This window comes from Rhinolophus sinicus, chromosome 5 (assembly GCF_057876585.1).
Source record: "Rhinolophus sinicus isolate RSI-liver-muscle chromosome 5, RSI-T2T, whole genome shotgun sequence".
In the NCBI taxonomy this organism is placed as follows: domain Eukaryota; kingdom Metazoa; phylum Chordata; class Mammalia; order Chiroptera; family Rhinolophidae; genus Rhinolophus; species Rhinolophus sinicus.
In genome coordinates this window covers 105,313,239-105,336,894 of record NC_142505.1, presented here as the reverse complement: position 1 = coordinate 105,336,894, position 23,656 = coordinate 105,313,239, and the positions used below count along the sequence as shown (strand labels likewise).

At 48.1% G+C, this 23,656-nt stretch overlaps 2 protein-coding genes and 1 long non-coding RNA gene across 9 annotated transcripts in view; 2 read left to right on the top strand and 1 right to left on the bottom strand.

The window, feature by feature from the left end:
- STK10 (serine/threonine kinase 10) overlaps nt 1–16,197 on the top strand; it is an 86,621-nt gene extending 70,424 nt beyond the window's left edge. The window contains exons 13-19 of the mRNA XM_019741192.3: nt 458–550; nt 2,248–2,377; nt 4,107–4,231; nt 5,034–5,222; nt 5,725–5,850; nt 9,944–10,057; nt 13,784–16,197. Coding sequence (XP_019596751.3) covers nt 458–550; nt 2,248–2,377; nt 4,107–4,231; nt 5,034–5,222; nt 5,725–5,850; nt 9,944–10,057; nt 13,784–13,924 — 918 coding nt within the window. The 3' untranslated portion in view covers nt 13,925–16,197. The remainder of the gene's footprint in view (nt 1–457; nt 551–2,247; nt 2,378–4,106; nt 4,232–5,033; nt 5,223–5,724; nt 5,851–9,943; nt 10,058–13,783) is intronic.
- Nucleotides 1,415–19,446, bottom strand: LOC141567309 (uncharacterized). 2 transcript variants are annotated; one of them, XR_012489877.2, is made up of 5 exons: nt 19,309–19,436; nt 12,257–12,439; nt 9,919–10,111; nt 3,865–4,120; nt 1,415–3,653 (listed from the first exon to the last, which is right to left on the bottom strand). It is a non-coding gene; the product is annotated as an uncharacterized LOC141567309 (long non-coding RNA). The 2 variants fall into 2 exon arrangements; XR_012489876.2 differs by lacking the exon at nt 12,257–12,439 and having other exon boundaries at nt 19,309–19,446.
- A 376-nt stretch (nt 19,447–19,822) lies between these two features.
- The window catches only part of FBXW11 (F-box and WD repeat domain containing 11), a 101,428-nt gene continuing 97,594 nt past the window's right edge, over nt 19,823–23,656 (top strand). For 4 of the 6 annotated variants that reach the window (XM_019741238.3, XM_019741216.3, XM_019741204.3 and 1 more), the window contains exon 1: nt 19,830–19,963. In XM_019741238.3, the coding sequence (XP_019596797.1) occupies nt 19,919–19,963 (45 nt within the window). In that variant the 5' untranslated portion in view covers nt 19,830–19,918. Of the gene's footprint in view, nt 19,964–23,656 lie in introns of all 6 variants that reach the window. The other 2 variants (XM_019741225.3, XM_074313896.2) reach the window with 1 other exon arrangement.

The window sequence follows — 23,656 nt, the reverse complement described above, 5'->3', positions numbered from 1 at the left end:
GTGATATCACCACCAAGGGGTTAAAACAATTTTAGGTATTATAATGGTTTAACAGACTGAGAGTGTATCTGCAGGATTAATATTTCATCGGGGTGGGTGATTAGAAAAAAGATGTCTAAAACAGCTTCTGAGGGGACAGTAATGACAGGAGGGTTGAGAAATGCTGCCCTGAGGGAAACTGAGGTGCTGTCATCAGAAGGAGGGGGATGGATACCGAGCAGCAGAAACAGCACCTGTCCACTGGGGGCCTGGAAACCGAGTCAGCAGCAGTCAGGAGGGGACCAGTAGGTGCCACCTGTCAGACTGGCTTGGTGAGAGCAGGGCAGGGGGCATTGCCTCGAAAGCTGAGCCTCGTCTTTGGTTGCCCTGGCCCAGGAGTTCTGGGGTTGAAGACTTAGTTTTTAGGAAGCGTGAGGAGGTACTCTGACCCGGCCACTCTCTGCTGTCTCTGGTGCAGGTCAAGAACGAGGTGGAGAAGCTCCCCCGGCAGCAGCGGAAAGAGAGCTTGAAGCAGAAGATGGAGGAGCACGCGCAGAAGAAGCAGTCTCTTGTGAGTCCTTGCCCCTCACTTGGGGTACAGGGGTTGGGGAGTCCCAGGTGTGAGACCCTGGTGGCGACCATGCCCCTCTGTCTGTGCCCTGCCCCTCGAATGCCCATCTCTTACTCTGAATACCCAAATCCAGCCCGTCCTTTTGTCATCCCCGCTCTCACCTCGCCCGTGCGGTCCTCCTTGGCTGCCCTCACTCCAGCTGGAAGCGAGCCCTCCCTTCTCTGGACACCCCAGCCTTCACAGCGCCTCTCCCAAAGCCGTTAGTGCCTCCTGCCTGGTTTTAGGGTTGTTTGTATGTCACATCTCCTTGACCAACCCAGCACATCCATCTGCTCACTTGGCAGCTTTTGGCCACTCAAAGCCATGATTTCCCAAACCTGGTCCTTTTGTGTTTGGAGGGGGCACCATCCTCCATCCTGACAGCAGGCCTGATGCCTCCTTTCCGTCCAGTCCTTCTCTACCTCCTCAAGCATGTTTTTTGTTACCTCCAAACTCTCTGGATCCATCAACTTGTCCACATATCTGTGACCCCCCAGCCACTGTCATCTTTTGCCTGAACTGCTGTTGTAGCTTCGTAGCTCATCTCCAATCTGGCAATTGTATTGAGAGCCTCAAAAATGTGCACACGCTTTGGCCTGGACTTTCTGCGTCTAGAGACTAATCGTGAGGACTGATCATCACAGAGGCTCACGGACACTGAGCTACCAGAGTGTGAAAAGCGGCACTACCTAAAACAGAACCTGGAAACAGCCTGTCACATATTGGCTAAATAAGTTAGGGTACAGCCAGACTGTGAAAGGCTTTCAGCCATTAAAACCCATTTGCTAGATTATTACATTATGACAGGGAAAGGTCTTTTAAACGTTTTTTTTGTGTTTTTTTTTTATTGTGGTAAAACAGATATAATGTAAAATTGCCATCTTAACCATTTTTAAGTGCACAGCTCAGTGGCAGTAAGTACATTCACATTGCTGTGCAGCCATCACCACCGTCCGCCTCCAGAGTGCTTTTCATTTTGCAAAACTGAAACTCTGTCCCCATTAAGTACTACACCCCCATTTTCCCTCCTTGTAGCCCCTGGCAACCACCATTCTGTTTTATGTCTCTATGAATTTGAACTCATCTAAGTGGAGTCATACAGAATTCTTCTTTATGTGACTGGCTCAACAGAATGTCCTCACGGTTCATTTATGTGGCAGTATGTGTCAGAATCCCCTTCCTTTTAAAGACTGAACAATATCCCCCTGTGTGTATGTACACATCTTGTTTCTCCATTCCTCTGTCCATGGACACGTGAGCTGTGTCCACCCCGTGGCTACTGTGAATGCTGCCGCTATGAACATGAGTGTGCAAATCTCAAGCATCTCTAAAAACTGACCACAGTACCATGAGCACACGTCAAACATTTAAACGTCTAACAACAGTTGCTTAACAACATGTTTGCAGTCAGTCAGTACTCACATTTCCTGTTGTCTCCTTTGAAAAGTTTTTTTACAATTTGTTGTTTCAATCAGGGTCCAACCAAAGCCCACATCACAACTAGTTGACATGTCTCTCAGTCTCTCTGAGATCCATGTCCTCTCCGTATAGTTGCTCTTGTCCGTTTTCTCTGTGACCACGATGACTTTGCTTCTGTGAGACGTACAGTAAGCGCTGAGACCGCGCTAAGGGCAGGTCTGGCCTCCGCCCTCCCGCAGGACCGGGACTTCCTAGCCAAACAGAAGGAGGACCTGGAGCTGGCAATGAAGAGGATCACGGCTGACAACAGGAGGGAGATCTGTGACAAGGAGCGCGCGTGCCTCACTAGGAAGCAGGAGCTCCTTCGAGGTGGGTGCCCGAGAGCGGGGCGCGTGTGGGCCCAGAACCTGTCAGTGGGCATCCCAGCCTCGGGCAAGAAAGAAATGCTGGGTCTTCTCCACCCTAAAACTAAACGTCATCGTTCACGGTGAAACACGAGGAAAAGCCCCACTGAAGTCGGGGCCGAGGCAAAGGTACCAGTTACCCCCAACACTACTGGACATTATTGCAGATGTTGACGGGGAAATGGAAGCGATGGAGAGTGGGTGGAAACTGTCAGTCAGTAAGTGAGCTGGGCCAGTGGGGTGGCAGGGGTGAAGACAGTACTGAGAGCCCTTGGTGACAGCCATCACGTCCTGAGTGATTGCTCTGCCAGGCTGTGTGACAGTCAATTTTCATACCTTAATCTCAACGAATCCTCACCTAACCCCTTCAAGGCACGTCCCACTAGTCTCCTCAGTGTTATAGATGAGGAGGCTGAGGCTTAGCGAGTGACTGTTCTTTGGCCAAGGTTGCAGTTAATGAGGGGCCTTGGCTGCAGATCTCACCTTGAAGCCGAGCTCTTTATGCTGATGCAGTGGCGTTTTGACAGATCTGTACACTGGCAAGGCCCTCACAGCATGAGACCTTCCAGAGCCAACAGTGTGGGCCACCACCCAGAAGGAAGAGGGCGGGGGACCTCCTGGGGAGGAAGGGGATCGGAGAGGGGGCTCATCTCCCTGGGGGAGCTCAGATGGGGAGTCTCTGGTTGAGAGAGCTCTGAAGAGCTTGGGGTCTCTCATAGCCCCAGGGCTAGCAGATGTTTTGTGGGGTTTGCAAAGCAAGTGGGCCCTAACTGGCTAGAAATCTGTTCTGTGAGCTACACGTAAAACAGTTGGATGGGTGAATATTTGAGTTTGGCACCTGTGGGCTTTTGTGAAGATGTAAAGAGCACAGGGCCAGGATACCAGCGCCAGCTTTGGCTCATTTACGTGATGGGGCTGCCGCCAGGGCTTTGGAGGCCTCAGTACTTGGTGTGACCCAGCAAAATGGGGTTCTTACTGTTCCGACATTCTGCATAGAGCCACGGATGTTTCAGGAAAGCCCTCGCTTCCTTTGTCCCGCGCTGTCCATAAGAACCACCCTACTTGTGGGGCGGTGGTTCTGACGGGTGTAGAAGCCAACTCCCGCTGCAGCGTACCACGGGTGGATACCGCTTTTCCTAGGCCAGGAATGCAGTGAAGTAACTGACCACTCACAGGGCTGAGAACCAGGTTCCATGAACAGCCTTCCAGTACAAACGCCACACTCTTTTTCGGTACTGCATCTAGGAGACAAGGAGGTTCTCAATCATTTTCCAAAGGAGGAAATAGTGACGAGACCATCCTGTCATCTTCACGGGGTTTCTACGTATCCCTTCCCATGTGCCCTCTAGGAAAGCAGAGGCCCGTGGAGATTGGACGTAAATGTCTCCCTCTGTGGTATGGTTGTGCCCATTTGGCACAGGTGGAAGTTGAGGCCCGGAGAGGGTTTTTTACCTGTCCTCAATCCCAGCGAGGGAGCTGGCTTCCAGCTGAGGCGTCCAGGTTCTCGGGCTCCTGGCTCGGAACCCTTCCTGCTGTAGCGAGCTCTCATCCCGTGGGGGTTAAGGAAGTTTCTAGGAGTGGCTCATCCAGCCTAGTGTGAGGAGGTGGCACAGTCAGCAGCTGCCTGGTGAGGGGCCGGGGAGGGTCCATGGGGCTCTGGCCATCAGCACCTCACACTGCGCTGTCCTCCACAGACCGGGAGGCGGCCCTGTGGGAGATGGAAGAATATCAGTTACAAGAGAGGCATCAGCTGGTGAAGCAGCAGCTCAAAGACCAGTACTTCCTCCAGCGGCACGAGCTGCTGCGCAAGCACGAGAAGGTGAGGCTGCCCCGTGATGGGCACCACTTGGGTACCACCGGTGCTCCCAGGAGGAGTCAGGTTGGGCATGGGGAGGCCCGGGAGGTCCTTGGGGGATGTCTTGCCTCGACTCAAGGGGCCAGGAATAGGGGAACCGTGCGGAAGCTGATGGCCCCAGCGGCTCCCTCACTGCCACGCGATGTGTGTCGCTTTCACACTTGTTTCTTTTCCCTTTCTGTGCCCCACCTTTCTATTTTCTCTTTCTCATGCATTAGGATACTTATAGGTACCAATTTAAACACCCGTGCCAGGAAGCCTTTTCTAACCTCCCCAGAGCAGCTGAGGTCCCCTGCTCGGGTGGCCAGAGCACCCTTTACTTCTGTGCAGTTGTCCCCTTAGTGGGGACACAGACAGATAACCCGAGCTCTGGCTGCACAGCTGGTGTGGGTAATTGCAGTTCCTAATGTGAGTGCAACCATGGGAGTCAGCAGAGGTTTCTTGCAGGAGGTGAAACCTCCTGAGTTTTGAAATACAAACAGGTGTTAGGTGAAGGAATAATTCAAATTTATCAAGACTTTTTAAAATACGAATTGACATCTGCCATGAAAATGAAAACCATCCGTTGTAGTGTATACTTTGCTTTGAGGTAGTAGCTGGTGATGGCATGCCGCCATCGATTAGATGAGAAGGTACTTAGAAGACTCCAAAATATTAATCACAGTTGTTTTTAAAGAGAGAACAGAGATAGCAGACGTGCAATGACTCAACCTTGCTGTGCTGAGGGCCCTGGGCCCCGATCTCAGCGCTGGCTGTGTCCCCTCAGGAGCGGGAGCAGATGCAGCGGTACAACCAGCGCATGATAGAGCAGCTGAAGGCGCGGCAGCAGCAGGAGAAGGCGCGGCTGCCCAAGATCCAGAGGAGCGAGGGCAAGACGCGCATGGCCATGTATAAGAAGAGCCTGCACATCAGTGGGGCGGGCAGCGCGGCCGAGCAGCGCGAGAAGATCAAGCAGGTGGGGCTGCGGTGGGGGGGTTCCAGGCCTGAGCCTCAGACCGTTGGGGATGTCAAATGTTAGATGCCACACAGGGTCTCGGGAGGCGGTCTTCAGGTCCCAGCCCGAAGCCTACCGGCGACCTGGCCCCTGGTGGACACAGGAAGGCCGGCGGAGCTTTCTCACGCCCCGTTCCCCTTTGCACTCCAGTGCGTCTATCCTGCAGCTTCCTCTGCTGGTCAGCCCCTTCCTCTCATCACCGAGACCCCACTCGCATGCCACTCATGTGGCTCGGGGACACGGAGTCAGTGGCCCTGGGCTCCTGTGGTTCCTGCATGGTACACATGCTGTCCTAGCATGTGGCACGGCAGTGTCGTGTCGCCACCAGCCTCGAGGGCTGGGGCTCAGCTGGGGGAGGACTGAAAACGGGGGCATAGCCAGTGTGGTGCGGGGTACGAGGGCTGTGCACAAACGAGTCCCGCTGACGGGCCTCCCTGGGACACCCACCCTTTCTCTGCTGCAGTTCTCTCAGCAAGAGGAGAAGAGGCAGAAGTCGGAGCGGCTGCAGCAGCAGCAGAAGCACGAGAACCAGATGCGGGACATGACAGCACAGTGCGAGAGCAACATGAATGAGCTGCAGCAGCTGCAGGTACTGCCCGTCCACTGCCTCCTGTTGCCTCAGTTTCCCCCAAGGCAGTCAGCTCAGGGGCCAGAGACTCTACACACAGGGACGGATTCTCATCAGACAAGCCTAGGGTGGAGTGGTTTCAAACCTGCTGTGCTGTGTAACACTGGCCAAATCACTTCACCCTCCCAAGCCAGAGTTACCACACCAACACGATGGGAGTGGGGTGGGGGGAGAATCCCCATTTTGCAGGCTGAGTGAGGCTTTGAAAATGAGATGACAGAGCTGAAAGGGCCTGGCCGTGAGCAAAACCAGACAAGAAAAACTACAGACCAGTACTTCTCATGAACACAGATACACAAATCCTCAATACGGTGTTAGCAAATTGAATCCAACATCGTATAAAAAGAATTACACACCACGACCAAGTAGGATTTATCCCAGGCTGGTTCAACATTTGAAAATCATGACATCAACAGCCTACAAAAGAAGTCACATGACCATATCAGTCGATGCAGAAAAAGCACGTGGTAAAAGCCAGCACCTGCTCATGATAAATACTCTCAGCAAACTAGGAATGGAGAGGAACTTCCTCAACTCGGTCAAGAACATCTACAGCCTACAGCTGACATCATTCTCCAGGGCTGGATGCTCAAAGCTGTCCCACTGAGAGCCGCAAAACGGTGTCCTGGTGTTGCCAAGACCTTGGTGGCCCTTTCCCTAGGGAGATCCCTGACCTCTAGTTTCCTGGTTCCCGAGTTTGCTGCACTCCAGGAGCTGGTAGTTGGAGCCCCCCTGTGGTTGAGTGAGGCACTGTCACAGTGAGGGGATGGGCTGACTCAAACCTCTCACCTCAGGAAGTTGCTCAGGCTCCTGGGTCCATCTGGCAATTTCTGGCATCATGGAGGCCTGCCAGGAAGGGGCATGCCCTGTGCTGCTGTGTGAATTTTAGCCAAGCCACTCACATTCTACAGCTGTCTTCCCATCCCTGCCTCATGGGGTTAGGGTGACGGTTAACTGGGAGAAGCCGTATCGAGAGCTGGGAGCCCAGCTCCTGGCTGGTCACAAGTACACAGTGCTGCTATGAGTATTATTCCTGACGAAACCAATTTCTAAACTCCCAGAACCTTTCAGCTTGAAACTGAAAATAAAAATCCCCCAAGGGGGACTTCCGGTCAAGATGACGGAGTAGGTAAGCACTGTGCTCACCTCCTCCCACAACCACATCAAAATGACTACACTGTAGTCTAAACATCATTGAGAACCACTGAAGACTAGCTGAACAGAAGTCCTGTAACTAAGGACACACAGAAGAAGCCATGTGGAGACTGTTGGCGGGTGGAGACACAGAACGGGCAGGTCCCACACCCCTGTGTGATGATTAAGAATTGGGAGGGAGGGCTCTGCTGAGGAGGGGTCCCCATAACCTCTGGCTGTGAAAACCAGTGGGGCCTGTGTCCAGGGACACGGAGGGCTGCTGGATGTAGGGACGTGCTGCAGGCCTTAAAGGGCCCAAGCTCAGACTCACTCACAAACTCACTGGCTCTGGGCTCCAGCACAGAGGTAGCAGGGACGTACGGGGAGGAACTATATATAACACATGATAACCACAAACCAGCATCTGTAAGAGATATACCAAAAATAAATCGAAAGGAATCCAAACATAACACAATAGAAAGTCATCGACATAAGGAGAGCAAGAGAACAGAATGGAACAGAGAAGAAATATAAAATCAGGAAACAATAAAATGGCAATAACTACATACCTATTAATAATTACTTTAAATGTAAATGGACAAAATGCTCCAATCAAAAGACATAGGGTGGCTGAATGGTTAAAAATACAAGACCCTTACATATGCTGCCTACAAGAGACCCACTTCAGATTGAAAACACACATAGATTGAAAGTGAAGGGATGGAAAAAGCTATTTCATGCAAATAAAATGAAAAAAAAAGCTGGGGCAGCAATACTTTATCAGACAAAATAAATTTGAAAACAAAAGCTGTTTCTTACTGTTTCAACAATAAGAGACAAGTGCGTTTCACAATGATAAAGGGATCAACCCAACAAGAGCGTACAACTCTTATGAACATTTACATACTCAACATAGGAGCATCTAAATATACACAGCAAATATTGATGGACATAAAGGGAGAGATATGGTAGGAACTTTAATGCTCACTGACATAAATGGACAGATCATCCAGACAGTCAAGGAAACAGTGGCCTTAAATGACACACCGGACCAGATGGATTTAATTGATATCTTTAGAGGATTTCACCCAAAGTAGAAGACTATACATGCTTTTCAAGTGCACATGGACCATTTTCCAGGACAGACCATGTGTTAGGCTGCACAACAAGTCTCAATACATTTAAGCACATTGAAATTATACCAAGCATCTTCTCCAGTCACAGTGGTATGAAATGAGAAATCAATTACAAGAAGGAAACTGAAAAACGAACACATGGGGGCTAAATAACATGCTATTAAACAATAAATGGATTCATGAGATCAAAGGAAGAAATCAAAAGATACCTTGAGAAAAATGAAAATGACACACAACAACCCAAAACCTATGGGAAACAGACAAAACAGTTCTAAAAGGCAAATTCACAGTAACACAGGCCTAACTCAGAATCAAGAAAAAATCTCAATCTAACCTTACACCAGCTAAAGGAACTAATTTGAAGTCTTAGAAAAAGAAGAACGAAGCCCAAACTAACTAGAAGGAAGGGAAAAAAAAATCAATGAAACCAAAAGCTAGTTCAATGAAAAGATAAACAAAATTGATAAACCTTTAGCCAGACTCATAAAGAAAAGGAGCGGGTCCAAATAAAATCAGAAATGAAAAGAGAAGTGACAACCACAGAAATACCAAGGATTATGAGAAATTACTATGAACAATTATGCCAACAAATTGGACACCCCGAAAAAAATGGATAAATTCCTAGAAACATACAATCTTCCAAGACTAAGTCAGGAAGAAACTGAAAATCTGAAGACTGATGAAATCAAAGCAGTAAACAAAAAACTCCCAACAAAAGTCCTGGACCAGATGGCTTCACAGGTGAATTTTACCAAATATTCAAAGAAGAATTAATATTTATCCTCCTCAAACTATTCCAAAAAATGGAAGAGGAAGGAAGGCTTCCAAACTCATTTTCAGAGGCCAGCATTACCTTGATACCAAAACCAAAGACACTACAAAAAGAGAAAATTATAGACCAATAAAGCTAATGAACACGGGTGTAAAAATCCTCAACAAAATATTAGCAAACCAAACTCATTACATTAAATGCAATACATTAAAAAGATCAGGGGCAGCCGGTTAGCTCAGTTGGTTAGAGCGCGGTGCTCTTAACAACAAGGTTGCCGGTTCGATCCCCACACAGGCCACTGTGAGCTGCGCCCTCCATAACTAGATTGAAACAACTACTTGACTTGGAGCTGATGGGTCGGTCCTGGGGAAAAAAACACACTTAAAAAATAAAAAGATCATACACCATGATCAAGTGGGATTCATTCCTGGTATGCAAAGTTGGCTCACAAATCAATTAACATGATAGACCAATAAACAAAATGAGAAATAAAAATGATTATGAAAAATGTTAATTCTTTATAGAAATGTTTACATTATAATGTTAAGTGGGGAGGGAAGCAGGATTCAGAATTGTCCACATAGGGTGAGCTAAACAATATACACAATAGAGCCTGACAGGAAATATATTTAAATTTTTGTAGTGGTTGCCTCTGTGTGGTGGAATTGGGGCACATTTTATACTTGTGTATTGTTAATAGTTTTGTTAAAATGACATGTTTGTGTTTAAAAATTCAAACAATGAACAAAGAAACAAGTTGCAAGAGTACTGCAGATCCCACAGCACAGTGAGAAATATTAACATCGATATCCTGGATTGCTCTCGCAGGCACCTCTCAGCGCGTTATGTATTTACTTGTACAGAGTTCAGTATAAATAGGGTTATTGATCAAGGAGAAGAACAGTAAGTGAATGATGCTGGTGCCCCTGTGGCTATAGCACGAGGTATGTCTCAGCCCTCTGTGCCTCTGCCTTCTGAGTTTCTTACCTGTTCTGCCTGGAATTTGTTCCAGAATGAGAAGTGTCACCTCCTGGTAGAGCATGAAACCCAGAAGCTGAAGGCCCTGGATGAGAGCCATAACCAGAACCTGAAGGAATGGCGGGAAAAGCTTCGGCCACGCAAAAAGGTAACCATGTCCGGGCTGGTGGGCTCTGCTCCGTGTTGTGCCACAGGTGTCTGCCTAGGATGTAGATAGATATAGATAAGACACACAGTTATAGGTTAATTTTAAGGAACTAGCACATATGATTGTGGGGGCTGTCTGAAATCTGCACGGCAGGTTGCATCAAGGAAGGGTGATTGTTGCAATCCTGAGTCCTAGTCTGGGGGCAGAATTCCTTTCTCCTTAGGGGACCTCAGTCTTTTCTCTTAAAACCTCCAACTGATTGGATGAGGCCCACCCACATTATGGAGGGTAATCTGCTTTACTCCAAGTCTACTGAGTTAAATGGTAATGACATCTAAACAGTTCCTTCACAGTGACAGCTAAACTGGTGTTTGACCAAACAGCTGGGTACCACGGCCTTGCCAGGTTGACAAATTAACCATCACAGGGTCTCAGTGTGGTCACTTGTAAAGGGGAGATATAAACGTTGTATATAGTGTTATGCACAAAGTCACCAGCCCATAGTGCAGGCCAAGGACATACTCATTTCCTTCCACTCTCCTAAACTCTCTGAGGAGAGCGCTGCCCTAATTCTCCTTGATCACATGCCCTGAAGCCTGAGATTTGTTTTGCTGTCATACATCAGCTCTGCTTGCTGTAACTGTGGTCTGGACAGCAGGTAGCTGCCTACCTCAGCTATGCAATGGCCTTAGAAGTCCTTGATTTGAAGCTTCCCTCCCTGTGCTAATGGAAGCTGGCTGGAAGCTGGCCAAGGTCCCAGAACTTTCTGTAGCAGACCACACTCATCAGTTTCTGTAAATACAGCCTGCTGGGAATTTTGATACTTGACACTCAAATCAGTAATGCTCCTGCTGACACAGGTCGACTCTGGCACTAGGAAAGGTTAACCTGGTTCTCTTACCTGGGGGTTCTGTACCCTTGGAACGTTCTGAGAGTTCGAAAATGAACGACTGCATTGCCTCTAGCGATTGCCTCATATCCCACATTGCATCATGGGGGTACCTGGGCTTAGGGGAGGTACCGCAAGTCTGTGTTTGGGGAGCTGCATTTTGTCTGTGGGGGCTGCCTCTTTGCAGAATTCCTTGTAGAACTGTTGTATCATTAGCTACCTGGGTTGCTGCTGGAACACTGACCCAGAGGTGATATTCATTCTGGAATAAATATTCTTTTACACTCTTGCATTATACTCAGCAGCCTTGAGCTGCTGTCCGTGTGTGGGGGTGTGGAGATGACTGTACACTGTTGAATATTTTCAGAAAAATTTAGACCTCTTTTGGGTAAGTACAGAATATCTCATAGGGCCAATAAAGTGTTGAATGGATCATAGTTAACACAGAATGTGGCCTCAGACAAGTCTTCCCTCCCAAACCTTGCTATTTGGGGCTGTAAATGTGGCTAACATTTAGTCCCTTAAAGCAGGTGTTAATAAACTACTGCCCATGGATCAAATCTGGCCCACCACCTGTATTTGTAAATAAAGTTTTACTGGAACAATGCCATGTTCGTTCATTTATATATTGTCTGTCTGTGGCTGATTTTGCTCTATAGCCACAGTGGAGTGGTTGTGACAGAGACCTTACAGACTGCAAAGCCAAAAGTATTTACAATCTGGCTTTTTACAGAAAAAAAGATTGCCGACTCCTGCGTTAGGTTATATGCAGGAATATAAGTGGTAGGTAGAATAGAGTAGTGCTTAAGATCCCAGGTTTGGAGTAAGAGACATGGGATAAAGTCCTAGCTCTCCTATTACTCCCCGTGAGACCCTGGGCAGGTTACTAAACCTCTCTGCTCAAAAAGCGGTAGCTATTATCATTAAATTGGTATTCCAATAGCAGGGGTCCCAAACTGATGGCCCATGGGCTGAAACTGAGTAACAGATGTTTGGTTTGGCCAACATATAGCAATTTACTTTTTTTTTGAAAGTTGCCAACTTTTAAGTATAAGGAAATTTGACATAAAGAAAATCTGGATTCCCAGTTTCTTTTGGAAACCTAGGCACTCTAGCAATAATATGCTAGGTTGGTCCATCATACCAAATGACAGCCATCAGCTGGAGCTGAGCAAAACCACCCTCTTTGGACACAGCACATACTCTTCACCACTGTCTCCACCATTCCCTATTGCCTCACAGCCAGCTCGCTCCACTCATTTCATCGCCTGGCTGGCTCCCATAATAGGCACTGGGTTATAGGAGCTTACACAGTACTGCTTTTATCTTGCTTGTGTGTAATGTTTGCTTGCCATGAACACCTTCACATTAATACATCCAGCAAAGGAGAACTTGAGCCAAGAGTCTGCGAATTCCCAGAAATTCCAAGTCACTCATGTCCAACCAAGATGAGGCATGACTTCCAGGGCCTTGCCTTCCCTCACGTGGATGTCCTACAACAGGATGGACAAATTGGTGGTGTGATTCAATATCCTTTCCCCATCTTTCTTTAGAAGTAGAGAGAACTCACTAGAACTTAGTGAGTTTAAGAAGAGCTTAAGGTTGGGAATTCTGGTAATTATTTGTTAAGCACAGACTATTTCAGGGCATCCAAAGAATCATCTTAAATGACAGATGTAATAGAATGCTGGTCAGATCCTGTGAAAATAGATACTTCTATAGTAAAAATAAGGAAATCTGGCTGATGGTCAAATGCCTCTTAATAATGAAGCCACATTAACTGACAGCCCTTGTGTGCCCGGCTTTGCAGAGGGTGGAGCAGTGTGTCAGAGCTTGAACTCATAGTTAGGCCTAGGTTCACATCTTGGTTATGCTGAACTTGCCGAGTGGCCTTGGCAAGTGACCTAAGCTCTCTGAGCCTCAGTTTCTCCATCTGTAAGAGGGGGACAATAGTATCTACCGCGTAGGGTGAAGATGAGATAAGAGGCCACGCACACAGCACCAGTGCCTGACATGTAGGACGCACTCAGTCATTACGACCCGTTCATTTTGAATTCCATGCTTACAACAGCCATGCTGGCAGGGAGGAATATTGTCATGTTACACGGGAGGAAAGACTCAGGCAGCGACAAGGCCACACAGCTGGTAGCGATAGAGCCGAATTCTGCCTGACTGTAAAGCTCATGTTCTTTCCACTGTACTCTGCTTCCTTTCTCAATTGAATGCTTATTATTGGAGATCCCTCAAGATATTTTTCTGGTAGGATCCAATTTGTGTAGATAAATTTGCATGTGCCCAAGGGAAGCTCCTGCAGTGTTTGTCAGCTCGACGCTCCCGTTACAACATAGAGACCCCCGAGCATACCACCAATTTTCAGAATCAGAATCTCGGGGTGGCGTGATGGCACGTGTATTTAAAAACCAACTCCCTGGGTGATCTCTGTGGGATGGTGCCCTGGTTAGGGACACTGTGTAATTGGACAGTTCTGCTCCCCCCATGGTTAAATCACTCCATTTTCTACCTCCAGGTTTTCTCCACTCATTTGGCTGTTTTCCTGCCTGCAGATTTGCTTCTGCTTTTTCCTCAATCCCATCCAGACTGGCATTTCCCCAAACTGTAGCCCTGGCCACAGGAAATCCCTGTATGGCTGTGGCAGAAGGAAGGAGGGGTGCTTGCCTTCTGGGTGACAGGCCCTGGGAAAGGAAAGGGGACATCAAGTCACCCAAGCTCGAAGGCCTGGGAGGGAAGTTTCCAGGGCAGGACACTGGTGGGGGCCCTGTGCTTGGGAGACCTGTGTCCTAGGGATCTGACTGAGCTCCCTCTATCCTCTGTCATAGGCTCTGGAAGATGATCTGAACCAGAAGAAGCGGGAGCAGGAGATGTTCTTCAAACTGAATGAGGAGACAGAGTCCCCAAATCCCACCACCCCAAACAAGACCACCAAGTTCTTCCCCTACAGCTCTGCAGACACTTCCTAACAGCCAGCCAGGGTGGCAGGCCTCGGGGTCCCCCATTCTCTGTGAACAAGTAACTCAGGACGCCCTTTCCTCTTGCTTCCATGCCAGCTCGATGCAGCCCCGTGCCTGTGCAACCCCCGTGTTCCTGACTTCTCGCCCCGTCACGGAGGGTGAGGCTTTATGATGTGTTGCCTAATCCTAATATATGTTCTCCTTGAACCCCAGATCCCTTCAAGCTGTCAGTGATTTGGGCTGTGTGTGGGGTCAGGGTCCAAGGAGCAATGGGTGTTCTGTGGCCTCGAGGCCCCTCCGATTTGCCAAAACACCAGTTTGGTTCTCTGGACTGGACGCACAGCGCTGCTGCTGAAGTCACCATGGCCTCATGCATATTGGAATCCTTGGTGGCTTTTCAGCCATTCCCTGCAGTGTCAGACAAGAATCACAGCTCCTAACAGCCATTTTGGTTCCCAGTGGAGCCTGGCTTGCAGCCAGCTGCTCAGAGGGGTGCCCTCATTTCTCCAGTTCCCCCAATTTGCTTTCCTCTTGAGACAAATCTGTGTCTGTAATGATCAGACGGGGAGAGCCGGACTCATTCATTCTGCTGGTCTCAGGTGTTTTGTGCCATTTTGTGTTCCCCACTTCCTACCCACTCGCATACACACAGGGCATGGGCCCCTGGCACCACCCAGGCTTGCCTCCGCCCTGCGCCTCTTGTGCCAGGTAGGTTAGAACACGTTTGCTGCCTGAGCCACTGAGCATGTTAGGTGGAGCCACTGGCATGGGGAATGCTGGGTGTCGACACCAGAGAACAAGATGGCACAAGCGGACCTGCCCATCTGCGATTCCTTTTGGTCCCCACGTGAGATCCTGAGTTCAGGGATCCATTCCTCACCACACAAGACTTTCACAGCCCAGCCTGCTCTCATCTCACAGCTGCCCATCCTGTCTGCAGGAGACACAGGAAGGCACGTCCCAGCGCCCCTCCTAATCAGGAGCCCAGCCTCAGACTTCAGGCAGAGGCTGGCAGTCACGAGGACCTCTGTTCAGGAAGCAAAGCCTCAGGGAGAAACAGAAGGCTTCCTGCGCCCAGGAACACGGCAGATGCCAAGCTTCTGTATCTCATCAGAATCCTGGGCCTTCGGGTCACTCAGTTGGCACCCCACATTCTGATCCCCCAGGCTGCAGTGTCCATAACCCAATGAAAGCAAATGCTCAGGCCAGCATTTACAAAGAAGCATTTACAAACAAACTTACTTACAAAGACGACTTTCACCTTAATTTCTAACTTAGAACAAAAATAAATGGCTTCTTTAGGAATATATACCTGCTTTCAGAAAGACAGAAAATGGAAGGTGATTGTGAGGAATCGTATGGGCACCGAGTCTGGGCACAATTTTGCTGGTGACGGAGTGACTGACACACCCCGGGAGGGCTCTCTCCCGCCTTCACTCCTGAAGGGTAGGTTCGATGCTTTGTCTTTCGAAGGTAGTTCCCTGGAAGTCTCGCACTGGCTGTAACCCTCCTCTCCTGATCCTGCCAAGGGAGGGCAACCATTCAGCAGAGAAGGGACTTGGGGCTCCTGAGTCACGTATGCAGGGGGCCGCAGGAAGGCAGTGGTCCTCTCAGGTTAGTGAGTACTCAGCTTCCCGCTTCAGTATTTGACCCGGATGGGACAGTTTCAGGTCTCAACAAAGGAGACAAGCGAGACAATTGCCCCTTTGATCCTCTTAGGTGCACAGGTACTGGGGAAATGTGGACTAGCAGCAGTGTCACCAGACTGCACGCCCAGTCCCGCCAGGCGGGGTCAGGCAGGGCTGAGCTGGGCTGTTACAACACCGCCCTTACAGCCTGGGGTGTGAGAAGTATTATGTGAGACGCGGTTTCGGGGCTCAGGCAGGCCTCTGGTCATTCCCTTACTTGGCTTGTCGTTCACACTGGAATCTCGTTCAGGGCTAGCTCTTCCCTGCTCAGTGCCGCCTGAGCCCCAGTCGCTGGCTGGGTCTTCCGGCCTCATGACTGAGCCAATGAGCAGGCCCGTCACTGAGGAGGCCCACAGAGTTCTCTGCGTGCTCTGTGCTACTGTTTCCTCTGTAAGGGACACACAGAACTGTTTCTCATTTTCAGTCAATTTATGGCAGAGTAAATCTAACTAACTTATATTTTCCCTTGATGAAGGATAGAAGTTATTTTTATGTAGTTTTCAAACTTTATACAAGATTTTTGTAACATGTCCTCTGCAAAGTTAACTGCAAGGAGGTAATATACTTCTAATAAAATAACAAGGTGAGAAACTCTGTTTGCCTTTGGGGTTGTTCTCTTGGATGGGGGTTGTTCTCTTGGATTGCCAGACAAGCAAAGGGAGAGGAGAACCAAGGGGCTAGCTTCTGAGTGCACTGCTGCCTGCCAGGTCATATAGCAGGTCTGACAGTGGGATTTCTGTTCTGAAAGAAGTTATGCTTGGCTGTGTGTGTGTGTGAGATTTTCTACGGACATTCTCATTTAACAATAAACATCTGGCCACCAAGAGTTTTCACATACTAACTTACTGAATCCGTTCAACAACCCCTGAGGAAGACATTGCCATTCCCATTTTATAGATGAGGAAATGGACACTGGGCAAGGGGAGGGTCAGGCCAAACCTCACACCGCTGGCAAGTGACGCATAGGGTTTCAACCGTAGACCTTCTGGCAGTGCTATCTCCCCCACATCTCTTCTGCTGTCCCCAGCTGCCCATTGCACTCAGCAAGAGTCACAGACCATCTCTGCCATACTTAAAAAAATTTTTCTGCCTTTAAAGTTCCATTCAGGGGTTCTTAACCTGGGGTTCCCAGACCCCCGCCAAGGAATCCATGGATAGAATTCAGAGTGCCTTTGTACCTGGATGGAAGAGTTGGTCTTTGGTTTTACTGACCTCTAACTGAAAGGCAGCATTTCCTTTCCTTATGGATGTAGGCCACAAATTTTAGTAGTAGTAGCAGTACCTGTAACTCAGCAACAGAAGTCAGAGATTTCATCTCACGTATGGCTCTCACAGACATCTCAAAATATCATTTTGTTCATCACTTTGAAATTATAGTAGTAATTAGACCTATTGCTAGATCTTGTTATTTAATGTGATATATGAAAATACACTGTATACATGTATCACATTACATATACATATATGTCACACATATAAGCAAGTTTTCCTAATATCTTGATACCTTAATTTCATTGTTAATGATTTCACTTGTAATCTATGTGCTTTATATTATATATCGGAAAGTATTCTGAGAAGGGGCTCATATTCTTTGTGGAACACCGTAAGATAAAGAACCCCTACTCTGCAGCCGAGTTGTCACTGTCCTAGAAACCTTCCCACCAGCAGGTGGCGGTCCACTGTCAATGTCTCGCAAGTCCGTGAACTGGGTGTTTAGGGATGCAGGCGAACAAGCAGCTGGCATGCCTCCCATTAAGGGCTAGGAAAGTGACTGGGGTTCCCAGGGAAAGGACTCATGAGACTGGTGAGGAAGACAAAGCATTAGGGGTTGTGTGGAACTTGGGAAATGAGATTATCCCACATTAATTGATACCTCATAATCACAAGTACTAGAGATGCTGTAATGGGTAAGATATTGAGTCTTCAAAACACTTGTCCTGTTGAGGAAACACCTGGAGAGGCAGAGTGTCCGTGCAGGCTGACACAGCCTGGGAGAATCAGGGAGGACTTCCCAGAGGAGGGGATTCTGAGTCTTGGAGGACAAATTAGTATGTGAAAAAAGCATTCCGACACTGCGGTAGAGTTGAGGGTGAATGGTTTATGAGCCATGAGGGCCAGACTTGCATTCGAGCTCAAACTGATCCCTACCACCCTGTGGATGGTAAGAAGACTCAGAACGAGTTTACTCGGTAAGGACAGTTGAAATCATGACCACAGCAACTCGAGACCAGCTGAAAAGGACAAAAACAATGCTGATATTGAATGGGAATACTGACCCACACAGGCCGGAGGCTTTAGAAAGTAAAGGGGAAATAACAGGCTCCATGAAGGCAGGGAGTAAGACTTTAGCTGACCCAGAAACACCCAGAACCCAGCATGTTGCAACACTGAGATATCCAGTCTGGGTCCTTGTACCATAAAAAGTTCCCAAAGGGAGGTGTGGGGGGTCTGGGGGCTGTAGACTGGATGTATATTAACCCGCTGTGGTACCAGACGTCTGGTTAATAACAAGGGTGTCTTTAGTTAAAAACAATACTGAGAAAACTTCCACTTCCAACGATGGCAGACTAGGTAATTCAGACCAATTCTAACACGGAGGACAGTTGGAAAAGCTGGACAAAAATATTAAACACTTTATAGGTGTTCTAATCTCCTCACTTTATAGGTGCAGAGAAAAGCCACCTCTGACAGTAGGAAGCTGGCCTGCTACACGACAGCCAGGCTGTAATGTTACTAGATGGTAGCCTGGCCTGCTTAGCTAGGTCTTGTGTTCTGTTGAATATAATTTCGCAGAACATAAACATCAGACAAGGCCATTCTGTAACCATGATAGATCAAGACAAAAACAAGACCACTCCTTAAGTATATTCACACACAGATAAAACATAACTATTGTTCAAACCACAAAAAACAACCAAACATCCCCATCCTGGCTAATAGGAGGGGGGGCAGCTTCCTTACCGATTACAGCTTTAGCCTCAGTCTAGTATTCCTAGTATTCCTCCCTTCCAGGTAAGATTTAATGAGATGCCCTATCATAGAATTACCCCCACTTCCTGGCACCATCAAACTCAGAGTAAAGTCGCACTTCCTGAAACCCTCTCCCAAATCATCTAATAACTTTTACTGAGATGCTCATGCCCCACGCTTTCCCCTCACAGCAACCAGCAATAAAGGCAACTTCAACTACCTGTCTCTGGTGGTCTTGGATTAGGAGGCAGTGACAGACCTAAGGTCACACAGAGCTGGTGACCGAGTTCACTAGGCGTCTCCAGGTCTCCAGCTGTGTTCTGTCTTAGCACCTGTCACTCTTTGGGTAAACGTCTGCCTTCCTGCCCACTAGAATGAAGCTCCACGAGAACAGAGGCCTTGTCTGGGATGCTCAGAGCGGGTTCCCAGGGCCTAGACTGGTGCGCAGCAGAGGCCAGAAGTTTAAAAAGTATGTTCTGAACAAATGAATAAGAGGGGCTCACTGGCCACAGGTTCCCTTTCATCTCTCAGCTCCTCCCAGTTCGATGAGCACTACAGCTCATCTCCAGAAACCTCTTCTCCGCCATCGAAATCTCCAAACACCTCACTGGGATGCCCGAAAGGGATGGATGGCCCTTGTGGACCCTCCTCCCCTGCCCGAGCTTCTCTCGCTCGCTGGCCCCCTCCCACACCTGAGCCCCAAGACCATCCCCTCTTAACGCACCCAGAACCTACCTGTCTGCAATGTGTCCCACCTACCCTGCGCTAGCTGACCCGCCGCGCCGCTACCTAGTCGTCGAATGGGCACTGCGGTTACCGACCGCGCATGTGCGGAAATCGGTCGCACCAGCGGGACCTCCGACAAGCGAAGAGTTGCCTCTGAGTTTCCGTTCCGGTCTGAGTAGCCTTGGGCTGCCAGGAAGTCAGGGGAAAGTAGCCGGAAGGAGAACCCGCGCGCAGGGCTCTCGGGGACATGTAGTGGTGGGGCTCCCAAGGCCCTACCTGGTGGGAGCCCGTGATTCTTGAGGTCTGAACGTTCCGCCTTCACGATTCAGTGCCACTTTCGCCGGCGAACTCAGCTTCGCGCTGCCAGGAGAGATTGGCCGGGTGTCGGCTTTTCATTCCCACAACGCTTGGCGGGCACGCGGCGCCTGCTGGGAGCGGTAGTCCTGTCGGCGTAGTGCGTTCGCCGAGGGGGAGGGCGGAGCTGCCGGCGGCCCGGGCGGGCTGGCAGCTAGAGTGGGTGCGATTACCGCCTCCGCCTCTGCCGCCTCCGCCGTCGCCTCCTCCGCCCGGGCCGTTCGCTGCTGCGCGGGGAGAGCGAGGCGGGGCCGCCGGGGCCGCCATGGAGCCCGACTCGGTGATTGAGGACAAGACCATCGAGCTCATGGTGAGTGCGGCCCGCTGGACCGTCTGTTCTTCCGTCCGTCCGGCCCCGGGCGGGCCTGCCCATCTCGGGGTCCGGCGCGAGGCCGGCCCTGGCCCTTCCCCGCCGTTTCGGCCCCGACCTGGGCCCCCTGCCTTCCCTGGCCTCGGGCTGGGAGCGGTTCCTCCGGATCCCTCGAGATCTCAGGCCGGACCTGGTCCGCCCCCCTCCCTGCCCCTCGGTTCTCCTCCCCTTATCCTGTCTCCGGGCCCATCTCTCGAACGATCCTCGCTCGCTTCTGCTGTGGCCGTAACTCACACTCGCTCTAGCATCCCATTCTCCTTTTCTTAGAAGGGGATTCGTTAATTTTTTTCCCTCCTCTGTTTCCCCGGCCCAGGCCTGCACCGCTCTTGAAAGCCCCGCTCAGGCCGAATGAGGTGGTGGGAGGGGATACGGAGGAGATGGATCAGGGCCTTGGCCTCCGCGACCTAGTGCGGGGTCTCAGCCCCCTGTCCCCAACCTAGGGCTGTGTGGATGCCGGGATAGGCCCCACAGGGGTGGAGGTGGGGAGCGCTCGGGTTTGAGGCGGTGACGGATAAGGGGTCTCTTTCCCGGGCCCCTTTGATGTCCGGCTTCTCGGACAAAGGGTTTCCTACTGGGCCGAGAGAGATGTTTGCATAGCAAGGCCCCAGGTACTCTGGATTCCATCTTCCAGGAAAGGGAAACCGTAACTTCATGTTTTCGAGAGCTGCTTAGGGAAATTGGGGAGGGGGGGAGGGTTGCCCTCATCACTGCCGCCAGTTCTTTCTTCTCAAAAAAAAAAAAGAAGGTGTGTGTTGGGGAGAGAATCTTAGGCCTCAGGGGAAACGATCACTCTTCTGTTAGGAACCATTGGTAGCCAGACCAGACTTCCTGGCCCCGCGGACGCCCCAACCCCCTCCCCCCTTCCCCCTTAGGACTTGAGCCAGAAGGAGTTTTTAGAAACAGGACCACAAGAGAGTGGCTAGTAGCAACGAAGAATTTGCTACTTGGTGGATGATTCAGTGGGAGAAATAAAACATGGCAGCTGTTACCTGCCAATTTGAACATCAGAGAAATCAAACGGGGCTATGGAGAGTTGGGAGGAGGAAGTCTGCTTCAGCAAATGGACAAGCCCAGGGTTTCTTCCTGTGGAAACCTTGACAGTTTCTTTGTATCTCCCCTAGCACGGTAACAATTTCTAGCCCACGGATGAGAGGAAAGGTGAAAGAATCTACTTAACCCAGCAAAAGGTTTTCCTAGCCAGATTTTCTCCAGTGTGAAAATGTTTATTGAGTCAGTAATTCCACTGGGTAGGGTCGGTGACATCAGAGCCACTTCCCCCATTTAATGCTATAAATAATAAATGGTGACACTGAAAGTCTGTTGGATAGCTGCATGGTTTCTGTGGATGATGGTACTTGGGGAGTTGAGATGTATGTTTTAAAAATGGAAGTATAGTAGCATAAGTACGGAGGCAGCTTAATATATGCTGTCTTTTGCATAATTCACAGACACAGAACTAGACTTCTCCAGCATTCTTGAAAACTGAAAAAAAAAAAAAAGCTCTGATAGTTTATGAAGTGTGTGCGCGCGCGTGCACACGTGTGGTTGATTTCTAAGGGATACACACTGTCACTTGGGGCTTTTTATTTGATTTTCATTTATTAAGTAATTTGTCCTCTTCAGTATAATTGTAAGTCAAGTGTTTGGTATTCTGCAACTTTTGTAGTGGATTATTTTGGTAAAATATCTTCATTAGAATTATAAATATAGTACATATTCTTATGGATGTTCATACATGTACTTAACAGGAGTACTTCATATTGAAAAATTGTATCTTGATACCTCTTTGAAATTGGCTGTCCTGTACTCCTTTCATTTCTATTCATTTAAAAGTAACTAAAATGTCTATTTTCAAAAGAGAAGAAATACAGTGTAATCTATTTAGTGTCTTCGGGTATATTGTAAAAAAAAAAAAAAAAATCAGGCCTAAATTTACTGGCTTCCTATGCTATATTTATAACCTAAAAAAGTTTTGATTTTTACATGCTTGTGCTTGTCTGTGATCTGAAAAAATATTTCAGCCTTTTAAGGACATTATAAACTGGGATTCTTAGAGAATTTAGAGAGTTTAATAGTTATCTAAATCAATTTTAAAATGGCTTTTTATCTATGGATTTTGATACTCCCTCAAAGGGATAGCAGTTAAGACTCTTAGGTAACCCCTTTCATAAACATATATGTATTTATTTTAGTGTAGTAGATAGTAGCACAGGTACTTAATTGATTTAGCAAATCCAGGAGCAGATGTAGGAATGATAATGCCTTAAAATCTAATTGCATGTGGCTTTCTGTATTAACTGCATTTTAATTACAGTTTCCAGAAGTAGGTTAAAAATATTTTTTACATTGGTTTCAAAAAAACATGATTGAAGGGAGGGGAAAGGGTTAAAGTGATGGTATTTTGAAAGCCTAAAGCATGAAATATTTTTAGATTTTTATGAGTCAGCTTCAATACTCAAATATTTGTCATTGTGCTGCCTGTACCAGTTTGGTACTTAATGGTTAACAGGGTAACTTCCATTTGATAATTTCAGAGTGTGCTGTATTAAAGAAAGGAAACAGACTTCATGGGTATCTCTGATTTCTTAATCTTCATTCCTCTACTTTGGTTTTGATTCTTTCTTCTTTTTCCCTTGCATTTCTTTACTACTAGGAAATAAAGCTGGGGGTAGTAGAATAGTTAAAATCTCCAAAATATAACTACTTTGTGACTCCCACCCCTGCCTGAGGCTGAGTCCACAAAGAAGGCTTTTCCAGTAGACCTACCTCATTGGGTTCAGTCTTTAACATGGACGATACACTCTTGATCGAGACAACTCGCTGCATTTACAATTGCTGATGGTGAATAATTTAACCACCAAATGATTTTCATGGCCTTATAGTGGCCCAATACTGTGCCTAGCTTGTGGGACTGTTATTCAAACTTCTGGCTTCAGTAACATCAGCTTTTGTTATTATTAATGAGGTAGAAAAGTAGTAATCCATTTGGAAATACACAAAGTTTACCAGGCTACGTCTAGTGCAGTGGACTTCACTGGAAAGAAGGAAAACTATGCGTTATGTATCACATGATATTTATTAATGCTTGAGTTAGGAATACGAGTTCATGTTCAAGGCACTTGTTGCTAGAAAGCACTCAGTGCTGCTAACTGGAAGAGAAAGATGGTTAATTCTCTATTAGAAGACAGCGGAAGTTGATGGTAGAAATTTTGGAAGGGGGAATCCTGCCTTCTCTTTGGGTGTGAATACACCCCTCCCCCCACCTTTACACAATTAATAGGTAGTTTGCATTCTATTGTTAGCTGTTGAATGGTTCCCCTCCTTGCTAAGTGACCCTAAGTGAGCCATTTCCCTTCTGTATTATCCTTAAGTGGCTAATTGTTATAATATAGGTAAAATACATTGTACCTTATTAAGAGGGTGTGATATCAATGCTATTTTCAGAGCTATTCAAGTACAGGCAGGCCCCAGGGCCATGGGGATGCAAGAAACAAAGTGAAGTTATTGGAAAAATTTCCCTTTTTTTTTACCTTTTGGGTTTCCACCCCCCCCCTTCCTACCACTGGCTTTCTAAGTAAAGGGGAAAGTTTAGTGACTCCTTTAAGAAATTGGATCTTTGTCACTGTCATTTAT